At 44.4% G+C, this 15,729-nt stretch overlaps 1 protein-coding gene across 1 annotated transcript in view; it reads left to right on the forward strand.

Annotated features, from left to right (window-relative positions):
- Window positions 1-344: 344 nt before the first annotated feature.
- Window positions 345-15,729, forward strand: part of LOC146174992 (anoctamin-4-like) — a 108,036-nt gene continuing 92,651 nt past the window's right edge. Inside the window, exons 1-6 of the mRNA XM_084585498.1 lie at window positions 345-396; window positions 2,047-2,138; window positions 4,372-4,671; window positions 9,635-9,733; window positions 10,407-10,484; window positions 14,048-14,205. Coding sequence (XP_084441624.1) covers window positions 345-396; window positions 2,047-2,138; window positions 4,372-4,671; window positions 9,635-9,733; window positions 10,407-10,484; window positions 14,048-14,205 — 779 coding nt within the window. The remainder of the gene's footprint in view (window positions 397-2,046; window positions 2,139-4,371; window positions 4,672-9,634; window positions 9,734-10,406; window positions 10,485-14,047; window positions 14,206-15,729) is intronic.

Here is a 15,729-nt window from a genome sequence, read left to right on the forward strand (position 1 = left end):
AATGGTTGGCAGACCTGGGAACTGCTTTCGATATTATTGATAAAAATGTATTTTAAAACTATTTACTGAACCGAATGAGTTCAAATTTCAAGGATTTAAAATTTAACAAGTGTGGACAGAAACGTAGTAATCCGTTTATGCTTAAATATTAGCTTGCATGACCCTTATAATGCTTTTATACGTTGTGTAAGCAATTATTTGTTTATGAAGAAGGAAAACTCAGTCATGGGTTCATTTCCCCGCACAAACGCGCACGTTTCTATCACCCGAGAAAAAGAAAATGAGAGCATTGGAGGTCTAGAAGAGAAAAAAGGAAAAGAAGAATCCCAGTAACAAGAGGGGCCATGGACAAAAATCTGTGCACTGAATTTCGCCCTGACAACCAGGCGTCGACCAGTGAGTACCTTGTCCATTTTAGGCAAAGCATCTACGATTCACTCAGATCATGCTCATATGCTTGGTTATGCTCCAAGACTTACGTGCGATCGATAGCTTAGCGTTGCTAAACACGTTTTACATGCACCGCCAAGCAGTGATAATTAATTCGTTTGTGCTTCCCTACGATAGCCTGAAAAGCTGTTCTGGCCCTTAAATGCATAGTAGATAAACTGAATTCGGAAAGCAATACGTGTAGCTAACACTTCATTCAATGTTTTTCACACATTAAGCCTAGCCATCACTCAGCGACAGTAAATATGGCCGCCATATTAGACGACAAATCGCTTTGCCCAGCCGCGGTGGCACTGTGGTTAGAGTGCTCGATTTCTGAACCCAAGGGCGCTGGTGCGATCCTACTGCAGCGGCCGCTTTACGCAAGAGGTGAAAACTAAATCGCCATGCATGCTGTAATGTTAGTGCGCGTTAAAGCCCTCTACGTTGTCCAATTTTCTGCCATAGGTCGAGAGACTAGGGCTGCATTCGCAGCGCTACTATTTTTGTGTCGTTATCTCAAAATAGAACTAAACCAACAAATAATGAGCGTTTCTATAGTGCTTTGTAAATGCATTGTTTAGAGCTTCGTGCTTGTGATTGTAATTCCACCAAATAGGTTCGCTGTGGCGCTGTCACCAATAAAAAGGAACATGAAGCTGCCTGTAAAGGCCATCAACATCAGATGAATATTCGAACTTCACGAAACCTACTTTTTCCAAAATGGCTAAAAGATTTGCTCCGGAAAAAAAAAATATCAATACGAAGAAACATCAATGCAAATTTCTCTACTCACTCAACTCACATCTAAGATCGAGACTACTAACTAGAATTCCTCATCATTTGGTACTCCTAATTATCGACTTCGCCTGAACGCTACATTTTCAAATCATCTCCAATACCCTTTTGGGGAGATTAAAAGTCGTCGTTGTGACAACTAGAGCTCGGTCGAATCTGTGGAATATATAATGATAAGGTGACCTGCGTATGCTGACGAGCGTGCGTACTATAAACACTGCATTCAGAAACTGGCGCCACTAGCATTGGCAGTGTTTAGGTCTTTTAGCCTGACTTAGATAACAGAGACAAGCAATGTATAATATTTTATCATATTAAAATCACACCGAACATATTGAGAGGCTGTAATTTCTCCTTAGATGTTGCCACCACGCATTCTACACGTAGTGAACTTTGCCGACACACATGTCGGTTTGCGCACTTCATCATTTAGTGTAATATTACACGCCGAAGCACCTTTGTATGCATTAAATGGACGAATTTTATAATATCCTTCCCTTTACTTCTTTCACATTTCCGACAACTATTCTTCCGTCTTTTTCTCCCTTATTCCCTTTCCCACGCCGAGATGCCAGCGATTTCTAAACGCCATGCTAAATTATGTCTTTAATTAAAGGGTTTCTCTCCCTTTCTTCATGAAGGCACATGAAAAAATGTCGATGGCTTCTTCATTCGTTTGTTCTATTTTAAGTAGAAAAATAGCCATACGAATGAAAATTTTAAGCAAATGAGTTATTTATAAAATTTTTTACCTGTGTGTTTGTTGAGATTAAGTACTTATTAACTATAAATAAACGAGTCTTTGTGCTACTTTTACAGGGAAACAGCTACAAAATGAACAAGATGACCCATCACACATCCATGCTGTCGGAGCCGACGTCAAGGCAGAAAAATCCAGCAGCAGTGCCCAGGTCAGCTAAAACCTGAAGTTTTAAAAATGTGTTCTTATTTTAGGCCAATGTAGCCTCACTTATATTGCTTCATTTTCTATTTGCTGATTGAACGCAGTTTTAGTTTATACTATGAAGGCTTACTCAAAACTATTATTCTCACACTTAACTGCGGCTTTCTTCACTGGCAGTTGACACCGGTGACTGCTGAATAACATTGTCAACTAGATTTCCCTGCGCATCCTCGTTGTTGGCTCTTTGAGAACGTGGACTCATGCACGGTTTCTTGTTTTAATCTTATGCCGAAAAATTAGAAAACTAAACATTTAACAGTTTGATACGATAATGAACTTTTTTCACACACTAACTGCTAGGTTCCTTCCAAATAGTCGACTTATGCCGAATTGTTCTAATCCTGAATCAAATGCTGTAAACAAGTTTTAAAGTTCAAAAAAGTTTCGGTCGCAGATATTTTTCATTTATGTAACATTGAGTTATACGAATTATCATCTGAGTTGCTTAATCCAATAAAACCCAACACAACCAAGGCGTCTGCTCGAACCACCTTAGCTATTGTTTCGTTTTGTGTTCAAAATAGTTAAACATTTTACCACGTATACGTTGAGACCAGTCGATGTTCTCTGTTGCGCTCTTAGCAGACATTATGAAATTGTGATGCATCACAAAGATTAGTATAATCAATCACTGATTAAAGCAGTTCTGTGGCAAATAACAGACGAATCAAGTGCAGACTTGGCTATGTGCCACCTTAAGCCAACCATAGCTTTAATAAGGGTCAATGATCTCGTCTCTTAGAAACTTTATTATCGTTCTGGGTCCGAAGTTCGTTCTTGTAAGGCGGCTGCAGTGCACCACGGACTCACCTTCGCTCTTTGTACTCAGAACACAGATTGCTCTACTGAGTCTACAAAACAGGATAGCCTTCCGACCGTAATAATGATTGACTCTACGGTAAACACGTCACCTTTACCGAATCAGTAACAATGCAACCATGTCTCGTACGTCCTTCAGTGGAGGTATTCACAAAGTGTTCCCCAAGAACAAGTTTTGGGGAACACTTATGCTCCGCGTCTTATGACACAAAAGCGTTAATCTCCGGCTCCCTAGCCACACCTTGTTAGAGTTTTTATAAGCTCTCAATGCTTACTTACCAATCCCTTGATCTGTGCCTGTAATATATCACGCATTACAGTTAGCGTGCTACGCTACCTCATTATCCAGCTAATGGTCGTGAGCGACCATCCGGCGTATAAGCTCCTCTTAATCCATATCGTATGAACGTACTTCGTGGCTTATGAGCACCGTGTCTGATTCAGCATCCAAGAGAGCTAGCTGGAAGGTTGATTATTTCCACCTTCCCACCTCAAAGAAGAAGCTGGCACCGACTTTGGATGTCATATGGTCTCAATAATTCACACAAACCCTATATAAATCAGGTTCCAACCATGTCAGCTACCAATTACTACCTGCTAGCACCGTGCCTGTGGTTTCTCGCTCCCACCCGCGACGCACCCCTTATTACAGTTCACATTTTCTTTTGTATACACTTTCCCGTAAAGAAACTGCATCTGGTCTAAATTGCTTTCCCGTTATAGGAGTGATAAAAACGCAGAAGAGCAGAAACTAAACTAGGAAGAGGTATGCGGTTATGCGTTCGCTTGCGTAAGTAAATGTGTCCTAAATGTTGATGTGCATGCTACCAACATACCAAAGCCACGAACGTAAAGGAAGGTACGAAATCGACAATTTGGCACGCCTCAGGTTTACTTGACGCCTGTGAGAACTAAACACGTACAAAATATATTTCGGATCAGAATACTTTGTAATGCCATGACTGTCACTGCGATCGTATTTATGCCCCTTGGAATCGAGGTGGAATTAGCAAGGTTTCTCACTTATTTTCTGTCTTGTCTAAGATAGAGAACACGTCTTTCCGAGCATACTTAGGATATGACGCTGCAGACGTGCAAAAAAAATTACTTAATGCATGAACATTACTGTTCTTAATCACACAGTCCCTGTAAAATTTCGGCAAGTTTCGACTTGGCTGGCTATCATTCTTGTATGTCCGCGTAAAACCTGAGAAGACAGATTTGTGACGTTCAGTTCGCCTCTGCTCAGAATTTACGTAGATGCAATTCATTTCACATTAGTTGTTAAATTTAATCTCTATGATGTTCTTCATCGACATAAGCATGTCTATCATGTACCTAAGTTTTACCCTTATTTATAGAACCCTGGCGGCAGGAATGGTGCTCAACCGGCAGAAGGAGCAACACTGTCGTTACAAGCCGCAGTCGAAGGCGGCGGTCAAGCCGAAAATGCAGCCAGCACGAGCACACATCCCGTGAATGTCGTCGTACCTATTCAAGATGAGACTTTGCGCAGCCGGTGTTTTCAAGATGGGGAGCGCCGTATAGACTACGTGCTTGCCTACGAAAAGATCGAAGATCCCGAATTACAGGAGCATCGCCGCATCTTCGAAGCGAACCTCGTCAAGAAGGGCTTGCAGCTAGAACTGGAAGACGCTTCGGTGAGACAATACGAATTCCTTAGCAAAACCTGTTACCCTTTCTCGCGCACATTGCGCAGAATTTTAGGTCAACTCTGCATCAAGAAGTGTATATCTTCTTTGTCACTAGTTCTCAGCTCATCGAGGAGTATTTGTAATAAGCTTGAAGATTATTCAACCTCTCTACACTCAAATACATTTCGTAACGACTCTGGCTTTTCAGTGGTCGCAGGTTTGTACTCAAGGTGCTACATCGCAAATTGCACGAACTGTTATCTCGACTGGAAAGGCTAAGAAAGTGCTCACTATTTCAAGTCGAATGGAAACCTTAAAGGACCTTCGTGCATTCTGTCCTTCCAAATGGCCCGGTAAAGAAATGATAGAGGGCCTCTCCCGTTTAGATCGGCATTTATGCTATGTGTTTTAAGTATGTAAATAACACGGCGCTACTTGCTTTAGAAGCACAAAAGATACACACGAGTAAATGTATCTGCAGCATTTAGGTAGCGATGGATTGCTGCAGAATACGTAGGGGCCCTCGAGTTAACGCAGTCAGTGTTTCATGGTTGTAATGGGCTTCGTCGCCGCATGACTGTACTATCGGCATAAATTGAAACGCGAACAGAGGAACGCGTGGCGACAGGCCCAACTGTGGCCGCCTGCCTGGCGCTATCAGAGAGAGGCGCGAATTTCCGGATCGCGATAGTTTGCGTCTATTTTCTTTAATGTTCGTTTTCTTGTTTTGCCATTGGAGCGCCACATTCATACTGACTACCGATCGCAACTGCCGCAGCGCGGTTTGTCTGGCGAAAGGGGCTTATCAGAAGACAGAGCGATTAAAAACATCACGTAGCGCACCGACCGGACCCGATCGGCCGCCTGCGCTGTTCGCATCGCAACCAGATGCTGATAACATGGCATGGGTGTAAGCACCATCAAAGCGCCGTGTAAGGTGTAATCGGTGCTAAATATGAATGTGGCGATCCAGTGGCAAAGCAGAAAACGAACGCCAAAGAAAATAGAAGTAAAATATCGCGAACCGGAAATTCGCACCTCTCTGATAACGACAGGCAAGCGGCCTCAGTTGGGTCTATCACCACGCGTTCCGCTGTTCGCGTTTCATTTCATGCCTGTAGTACATCTACAGTGAACTAGAATATTGGGTAGTGTGCTCACAGGCGCCGCTCGAGGTGTCCCCGCCGGTGTCGACGGGGAGCGGCGGTACGCGGTGGCGCTGCGCGCGTCTCCACGGTAGGTGAATCGAAGCGCGCGCGCTCCACGCCAGTGCCGCGCTCGGCCGGCGTCGCAGTAGCCACGCCGACAAATTGAAATATTACCGCGACATTTGTGTAGGTTTTGCTGAAATAGCTAAGCGGACCTTGAGTTGAACTTTACATCTGCGCTGTGCACATGTTCAAACAACGTTAATCAATGCGCTTGGCTCGTTGGGACGTTCACGTAGTGTATGTCACTCGTGCCTGCATTGTTTCGCTGAAAAGAAATTATAATGCACTGCATATTCGGGGGTTATACAGCTCTTTCCATTAATGCATAACGTCAATAGTAATAGCATAGGATTCATGCCAGGGATAAACGAGGAATGAAGGAGTGTCGGCCGCAACAACTGTTTATTCACAAACATCCAAGCTGCAGCTCACAAAAACAAAAGGGACATGGAGATGACAAGTAGAATGAATGCATGTAACTCAGACAAAGTAAAAGGGAAGGTGAATTATTACAATTCGTGTTTTTCGCAGAACAGGAGGCGCACCACAGGGTTTTCAAACAGCATTAACAGCTACTGCATAGTTATTTGGAGAGACATAAAGTCACTGCTTTATGAAACATATGACCAGATTTGTCACCGCTGCATATACGTTCACGCATTTTGCCGCTTACTTCCTTCACTTGCTCCAGCACTTCACAGCAGCGTTAGCAATGGCTTAGTTTGAGGTGTTTCGCCCGTTCTCGTTTTTCTGCCTTTTTTGAATTAACCCCTTTCACATGGAAGTGCAGTCTGGTGACTAAATAAAACCTTATTACTTCTTCAGGTCGGCCTTCTGCGTGAATGAGGCAACCAACTTCCTTATGCAGTCTATTTCTAACCACTTCCAAAATATCAAGAATACTTTCAGAATCTGTTCGTTTGGGGCCGATTCCTACTCTTCTGTTGTTACGGGTATATCGGGCAGACTTTTGTGTTTTCGAGGGCCCATGAGTTACAACACCAGTGGGTTTCCTCTTTCTTTGTTGTCTTTCTTTCGGTATCTTTTTTGAAAGATAGGCCGGCAGATTCGGCAACAGCGTCGGTGCGGCATCGGGGATAATGCTGGCTTCCCACGAGGGATGCGGACTTCTTCCCCGTTCACAATATGAACATAGTTCCGTAGAACGAAACGAGGTTCGAAATGAAGCTCACAAACAGCACAGCTACAAAGCTCTTATCCAACAGCTTGTCCGAGAGACGGAGGTTGATCTCCCACTGCTTCCTTAGAGCGTCATCTTTGGGAACGCCGAACATGGCGATTTTTGGGCCACCTTTAGTATGCACATAGCAAGTCTTGCATTCAGGCGCGTAGCGATAGTTTTGACGACGGGCCGGCATATTTTGGTTTGGGCCTATTGCACAAACCAAAACCAACATTTGGCTGGGGCGCGCGCCGATTGGAACGGCCGGAGAGAAACGCGCGCGAGGGTGATCTCGGAGGCCATGCTGCCGACGTACGCGGGGCCTCTACTCCCCGTAGAGCCGCCGTGGAGTGAGCACACTACCCAATATTCTAGTTCACTGTAGTACGTCTAATAAACAAATATATGTATTTACTTATGGCACTGAGTTTGCCACACGGCATAAAAGGTGGTGGTAGGGTCACAGAAACGTGTGGAGTGCAGCCATATGCAAGACGTCACATTAACGGCGTGTGTAAATGGTGTTTGTTATCCATAAGTGGAAATGAGAGTCATTAGTCGGTTAGGCCCAGCCTTTTGTAAAATGGTCTTGCGTATATCGAAGTTCGTGGGCATGTCCATATTAAATGCCGTACAGTGGTGTCGCCAACGGGTTCTTCGCAGTGTGGGCATTTGTCGAGAACTGGAATAGTAGGACTTTGCCACTGGTGTCGTACGGCGGGTGTAAGGGCCACTCTGACTCAGCCGTCTCAGGGATACCTCCTCCACTCTTGTTAGATTGGGGGAAAGGGGGTACGTACACGGAGGAATTAGAGCGCGTGTACGCTGCCTGAGGGATGCTGATGATGTCAGATGGGTCAGAAGTGATCCGGTGGCAAGGAATCATGAAAATGTTGCGACAGATCTGCTGCATGAAGAAGCACGTATGCTGCTATGGTATTCAAATTTGTGTTGTCTTGAACCCAGTGAATGATTATATTGACTGGGTAAACGGTGACAGGCAGCATGTATAGTCTGTGCGACCCTAGGAGTGTCATGGACTTTCTTTACATGCTTTAGGGCTTCTTTGGAGTGAGTCATTATGTGTACTTGTTTAAACGTAGGGTCGGCAGGTAACGCTTCTATGGCGTTTGATAGCTTGCAGTTCGAAGGCAAGAGTTTATTTGGTATCGGTAAGGTAAGTTCGAGTGGTGTTCAGGTGAGGGTGGGTTGAGCTTATAAAAACAACTGAACCACCTGTTAGGGTTACAGCTGCATCTGTGTAAATAATACAGTCATTAGGTGTTGCGTAAGACAATAATGATGAGGGCTGCGACTTCTTGGTGATTAGAGGCTTATTAGAAGTAACGTGGTAGTAGTCTCATGGAGGTGGCGGATTCTCTAATTCAGGAGAAAGGGAAGCTTTTTTTACTCTATTTGTGTGTCTTTGGGCAGTTAATTTAGCCAAAGTGTTAAGGTGGGCGTACTCCTGGAGTAGACGGATAGTAGTTGATCGAGGCAGTCCCGTAATGACTCGCATGGCCTCGTGATTAAGTGCCTCTAGTGTGGATCATTGCCGTTTTGTCAGTTTCTGACACTGTGCTTTATATAAAATCCACGGTTGAAAGACAGCACGAACAAGTCGGCGAGCGGTATGTGATCGGGCACCACCAGAACGATTTGCTATTCTTCGAATTAGTCCAAGCGGGTTCATGGTACTTTTGCGCACATCTGATAACTAAACTGTAAATTTCCTGAAGAATGTACATAGAGGCCCAATGCCTTGCTATATTCCACTTCAGGGAGGGGTGTATTGTCAATTGTCAACGCGAATGGATTAGCTTTAAAAGTTCTGCTGCCGGCCTAATTGTCCACCTCGGCATAGCATGTTTTGGTGAGGTTGAGGGATAAGCCTGTATTGTTGATAAATTTTTGAAAGAAAGTTATGGCATTTTGCAGGGAGTCTTGCTGCACCTGGACTGAGCGGTTTTTAGAACACATAGTAAGGTCATCTGCGTAGGCTAGCACTCTAATATTAGGAATTGAGGCATGCGTATGTATGAGAGGAATAAATGCAATATTAAACAAAATTGAAGCTAAAACTGAGCCCTGCGGTACTCCACGATTAGAAATGAAATATTCTGTTGGTTTTTCATTTACACGGATAGCAAACCTTCGGTGGGAGAGGAACGCGTGCATTGCACGGCAAAGCTGTAAGGGCATTCCAAGTGATGACATAGTATTGAGGATCGCTGTGTGGAGGATGTTGTATTAGGCTTTCGTGATATCTGTTGCTACGACTGTGCGCACGAGACGACTGTGAGATGAACAATATATTACTTCATTGGCAAAAAGTTGAAGACCATCTTCAGACCCGTACCCCGACCGAAAGCCAATCTATGAAGACATCAACACATACATCGACCGCAACTTTTAAAATGTGGTGATAGATGCAGTCGCTATAAAAATAACATCGAGACCATTAGCAAGATAGACGACTTGTAAGCTGTAGAATGCGTAAATTACGGACATGCGGGTGCTGTAGCATTGAGGGTTTTGCGGACTCACAAATGTAAGCCTCCCTGACTACACGCAGACATCCTTGGACGGAAAGACCAACTTCCTCAAGATCCACGCTCCTTGGGAGGTGCTTTTACAGTATGCAGAGAAACTTCATCTCCGGTTGCCCATCAAGGTATCAGGCTGCATTCTATGTTACCTTTCAACTTTCTCTCTCCTCCTGGCATTCAGTCGCCTTTCCCGATCAATGAATGCTATCAATTCTTCAATTTTCCACCGTGCGGAAGGGTAGAAGTAATTAAATAGGATTTCTTCATTTTTTTTAAGTCACCTTTACTCTAATGCAATGCTGTAATGATTCTGTAAATAATATTAAGCCCAATCCTCTACTCGCTAGTTCATGTTGGTAGTGTTGAGTAGAAGGCGATTTTCGAATAAAGTTCACAGCGCAGCAGGTGTCGTAAGAGCCGTGTTCTCGCACCAAAGCACTGAGTACGGCGACGGTATAACAGACCCTTGAGGTACATAGCTTCAGCCATACCCTGTGAAGGCCTCGGAGTTCCTACTCTCGGTTAGCCAAGAGGATTCATCAACTATAATAGACTCGCTCTACTTCATTTAGTATTTAAAGACCAATTACTTCTTTTTAGTCTACGTTTGACAGTCATCTCCTAGATGCTGCAACAAAAGGCACTACGGGAACTGTGTGCTCACTGCCTCCTTTTTTGAATAATCACCATAGCTTAACAAAAAAGCGAATAGACCTTCGTTTTTTTTTCGTAAGCCAAATGTTTTAGTTTTACATTAGATTTCTTACCATATCCATATGCTCCTTAATTTTCTCCCAGAAAAGGGGCAAAGTGGTCGACCTCCCTATGGTCATCGCTTCTGAGGGTGAGACACCGGCCTTGGCTGACATCAAGGAAGTAAGTAAGCGATGGGCAGTAAATTCATCTCTAATTCTTTGCACATTTACTTACTGCATGAAACCTTAAAGGAAGTAAACTATTCTGCGATTACCTATTGAACCTTAGCGCTACACCAAATAATAAATTTCTACCTTGATTTTGTTTTTCAGTATATGGTAAAGCAGCTCAAGAAAGGAATTGCCGCTTAGCGCACTATCAACAAGCGGGGCTGCAGACGACAGATATTGCTCAGTTCTTGATAATCCGGAACCTCAGTAATGGTTCATCATGAAAGCCGCATATCATGTGAACCTACATAAAGCACAAACGAAATGTCCCATTCGTAGTTTGGACGGCCGGTACGCACATGTGCGATGTATATACGGCCAATTCTTTAACACTATCGCGCGACCATCGACGGTCCGGTGCAGCGGCACCGAGCTGAAACAGAGCAGAAATTGGAAGAGGGAACGAGTATGGGAGCGTACCTATGCGGCTAGAGCAAGTGTCGCCTGCTTGGCTTTTCGCTGTATCTGAAGCCGCCCTTCGAACCAAGGTTCCTGGCCGTGTTCCGAAAGCGTTGTTATACCTGCAGTGTGCTTTCGGCTTCGATTGCTGCAAACGTGTAACGTTTCAAGTACTACACATGCCTCTGGCTTCAATTGCGGGTACTGTCTCGAAGAGGTTTCTATTGCAAGTAAATAATGTGCCGGCATTTAGATTCCTCGGCAATAATTCCTTCCCTAAGTAACGATTGGAAAATGGTCATTAGGCATTGCTTACTATGAATGTGTGTTCATTTTAATTATCCGCACAATAGGCAGCGGAAAAAAGTAGCTTGTTGCGGCCCTGATGCATGACAGCCGATTTCGGCGGGAGACGCTTCACACTGCCAGAACAACCTAGCAGGCGACGCTCACTGCTGCAGCAAGAATTGTGGTCATGCCGTTGCCCTTGCTTGTCTCGTCATCTGCGACGTATTGCGGCGCCGCAGCTCCAGATATTCGACGGTCGCGTGGTAGTGTTAAAAAATTGGCCAGATGTACGTTCGAGTTTCACGTCATGCCTACTTTTTACCAGTCTCAATTTCTTTGCAATTTTTTTGCGACTGTTTTGGAATCGATAGCCACATCGTGACAACTTCCGTGCAGTCCACATCAATTTAGAATAGAAACACGTTTTTTGCAGTCTATATCAGTACAGATATCCCTTTAAGAACACTTGAAATACCATAAATTGCACTTTCTGCGGCATAGTATTTTATCTTCATTAGGGGCTGCTTGCTCTTCTCACGTTACGGTTATATTATGCCAGATATCAACATTCTACTTTCAAATAAAAGTGCTTCATAAAATCATGCGTGCTATAGCGCATTTCAGGGAAGATTTAAAGGGCCGTTGACAGGGTTGTTTGATGTATTTCAGTTTTACATTTCTGTAAATAATATACAAGTCTCTGATTGTACTTGCAAAATTTTAGTGCCTAGCGTACGGTGGAACTCACAATAAAATGCGATGGAAAACTTCTCCTACTGAGAGCAGCCGCCATTTTGCGATGCTAGCATCCACGGCGCTTTTTGTAGCGCTGTTGTAGCTTATAAACAAATAAAAGTGCAAGTGGTGAGAAACGAAGTGGATAGTTTCAGTATTACTAGCTCAGCTTGAATTTTATGCCGTGCGAAGCAGCATACATCCAGTCACATACAAAAGCTACGTAAACGAACACGCTCGGGGCGCCGTCGTAATCCACGAATGGACGCATTCCTTCGGGAGTGTAGGGCTCACACACTAAATACTAAATGATTTATATTTACATCAAGGCCGTTATGAGACATTTTCTGGACAACGACGAGAACAAATCTCGGTAGTCGGTCGCAGTCGAGCGGGCGCGGCTGCAGGGAAGGCGAGACGGATACTTCGGTGGATGGCATATAATCTTGTTCGGTGCGGGCATGCAGTGGACTGCATTCGAATGGCGTTGGGTTTGGCGATAACAGGACAGAAGCGGCGGCGACAGCGCATGCTTTAGTTTGCTAGCCGTGGCTTGACAGAACATAGTTCTAAAAAAAATGGTTTAGAAGCCAAAAATAATTTTGACTAACATGCGCATATAACAGCAAATCAGGAGGTACCGGTTCGTTGAAACGTTTTGTCTGGACCTCTAATGTAGCAAAGTGTGTCCCACATCAACGTTTGCCTCTTTGGAGTTTCATCTTAGTTTTCACTCCGAAGTAATCATCAACAAAATGCTATATACTCTCTCGCGTTGCAGACGGTGGAAGGAAACGATGTATATGTACCTTTTTATATGCGGAAGTGCTTGTTGCAAAAATAAGCTAGCTCTCATAATGTACGAATAATACGTTTCTGATTTTATGCCTAAATATGGCAGCATGGAGCTAATTCATTTAGGCCTCCTCGACACTCTCTAGAGCTTCCAAAGAAAGTCCGAGGATCACTAAGGTCGCCAATTATGTGAAAGCTTCTCAAAGAAAAAAGAGAATTTCCAAGTAACATCTTTTTATGGAATGACTAAAAATTTAAAGCTCTCAGCGAACACCATTCACAGAGCGCATGCAAGATTACAGCCGACACCGCGAACAACAGAGGACATCAGGATGATATATCTTTAAGACGTCCGCGGCCAATGGCTGCCAGACCGGGAAGCTACTCACGAATAAATAAAAAAACATAATTTTAAATATTCATCATTTACAGAAAGCATGCAGAGTGGGTCAGAGAAATAACTCAAGTTCCTGACATTCTAGGGGAAATTAAGAAGAAATGGGCATGGGCAGGACATGTAGTGCGAAGAGAGGATAACCGATGGTCGCTTAGGGTAACAAACTGGATTCCAAGGGAAGGAAAGCTTAGCAGGGGGCGGCAGAAAGTTAGGTGGGCGGATGAGATTGAGAAGTTCGCCTGGGTCAAGTAGATGCAGCTAGCACAGAACAGGGTTAAGTGGAGAAATATGGGAGAGGCCTTCGCCCTGCAGTGAGTATAGTCAGGCTGATGATGATAATTATTATTTTAAATATTTATGCAGCCCCGAATAAGCTCACATTTCAAAGAATTATACTTTAACTTGTTTGGCGCGAAACGCAATAATCAGTTTATTCTCAAATATTAGCTGTCATGGCCCCTTTAAAAGATGTTCATGGCCTTGTTCCTTAAAATCTGCGCCATTTTCGGCGTCGGCGTTGTGATCTAGTGATGTCGAGGAGGCCTTTGGCAGGTGATAATTGAGAGTTTACATGACCAGGCACTGATTGGTCGGAGGGTTGCATGACGTCACTTGATGACATGGCATAAACGAGTTGGCAGCTCCTGCCAACTCGTTTATGCCACCGCTAAAGTTGATCTTTCTACCTATGTGTCAGGTGTTCCGTCACATATGTGAGTGCTTATGCCAGTGTGCTGCTGGGGAGTAGCCAGATGTGGGTATTATTGTTTTAGAGAGTAGCTTTTGTGCTTCTACGCGACGGAGGATCTGCCAAAAGAGCCGTACGCGAGAGCTGTTAGCGCTATTACACCATAGAACTAAAGCCAGATATTAAGAACGCTAAATTTTTATGGCTACAGCTGGAAGAGGGATCTACCGAGCTGGAATTTGAAGGCAAGCTCAACGCATTCGAATCGTTCTGGGCGAGAATATGTACGCCGTTTCCCTACGACAGGAAATTGATACCCGACGAAAAGCAATTCTTCACGGCTGAGTTTGTTCGGCAGCGAGAAGGCATGTGAGTATCCTCCAAAAACGGATTCTGGCATTCGTAGAAAAAAGGCACAAACTTGAAAGTGCTTACTCCGTGGTTTCCATCACAGGAACATAAGCTTCCTTGTATTGCCTTCCGCTAGAGAACCGAATATTATCGCAGGCAGTTCAGGGCTCCAAAATTATCGCGTGTAATGGAAACATTAAGGTGAAAGCAACCCATGTTATACCCACCTTCGGCCCGATAATCAGCTCATCTTTCCTCGTTTTTTTTGTACACACACCTAATGACTGGAATGACCTTCCGGCTACCGCTGTTAGTCAGTGCAATCACATCCACTTCAAGCACTTCATTGAAAAACTTATCTGCATCACCTAAGGCCCACCCCTCATGTAAAACTCCTTGACAGGGGCATTTGAGGTATGGAAAATAAAAAAAAGAACTTCAAAAACACCGTCACGAAAAGTAATACAAAGCGAGAGTGCTTAATCTGAAAATGCCACGAAACCTGTCTCATCTATACAAACTTATTTCGAGTGGAATCATCGCACTTCACTAACATTGCAGGCATGCCACTGGCGACAAGGATTTTAAAACGTGTGACATAGTTTAATCGTTGCACCAGAAGATTACCGGGGCTCCTTCCCATCACATAAGCGGTTACTTCGTTGTCATATATTTTTCAAGGAAGAATGGCCCCATAAAATAGTAACACATTGTCACTCGATAAAAAAATTACAAAAATCTAAAGTAATATATTGCCGCATAGAAGACGACGCCAAAGATGATGACTGGGCCCCACAAGCGCGAGCCTGGAAGAGAAGGAAGTTGGAGCGCAAGACTCGTCCAGGTTGATTTATTAAACCCGTCCTATCTTTGGGTCCTCCTTGGCGTTCAATCGAGACGTGACACTGGTGGAGCGCGCTGGGGTATGCATAAGACTCCTTCCGGCAGTCCACAGCGAATCCCAGACGTCGACACGCCTGTACATCGCGCTAGCCGCCGCCTTCTAGGCCTAGCCCCGGAGTACAACCATCTGCCAAGCTACTCTTCAAACGACCAAGTCCATCAGGTCTCCCAAGCCATGGCACATCCCAACCCTACGCCGGTGACTCTTCAGAACACCAAGGTGCCAGAGTGCTTTCGCGGGGAAGCGTTTGAAGATGTCGAGGACTGGCTTGACCAGTTTGAGCGAGTGGCCAAGATTAATCAGTGGAGCGAAGATCACAAGCTTTGCAATGTTTATTTTGCCCTTCAGGATAATGCTAGAACGTGATTTGAAAACCACGAGGCCAGCTTATCCACATGGAACGACTTCCGCCGCCAGCTTGTAGACACCTTTGCGAGAACTGATCGACGCGACAATGCGCTGCGCCTGCTTGAAGTGCGTGTCCAGAAGCCGAATGAGAGCGTGGCTATGTTTGCGGAAGACATGGCTCGCCTTTTTCGCCGTGCCGACCCTGATATGAGTGAGCCAAAGAAGTTACGGCATCTCATGCACGGTGTCAAAGAACAGGTGTTTGCCGGCTTAGTACGCAACCCACCTAA

Source organism: Amblyomma maculatum, chromosome 11, assembly GCF_055883805.1.
Source record: "Amblyomma maculatum isolate TAMU_Amacu chromosome 11, ASM5588380v1, whole genome shotgun sequence".
Lineage (NCBI taxonomy): Eukaryota > Metazoa > Arthropoda > Arachnida > Ixodida > Ixodidae > Amblyomma > Amblyomma maculatum.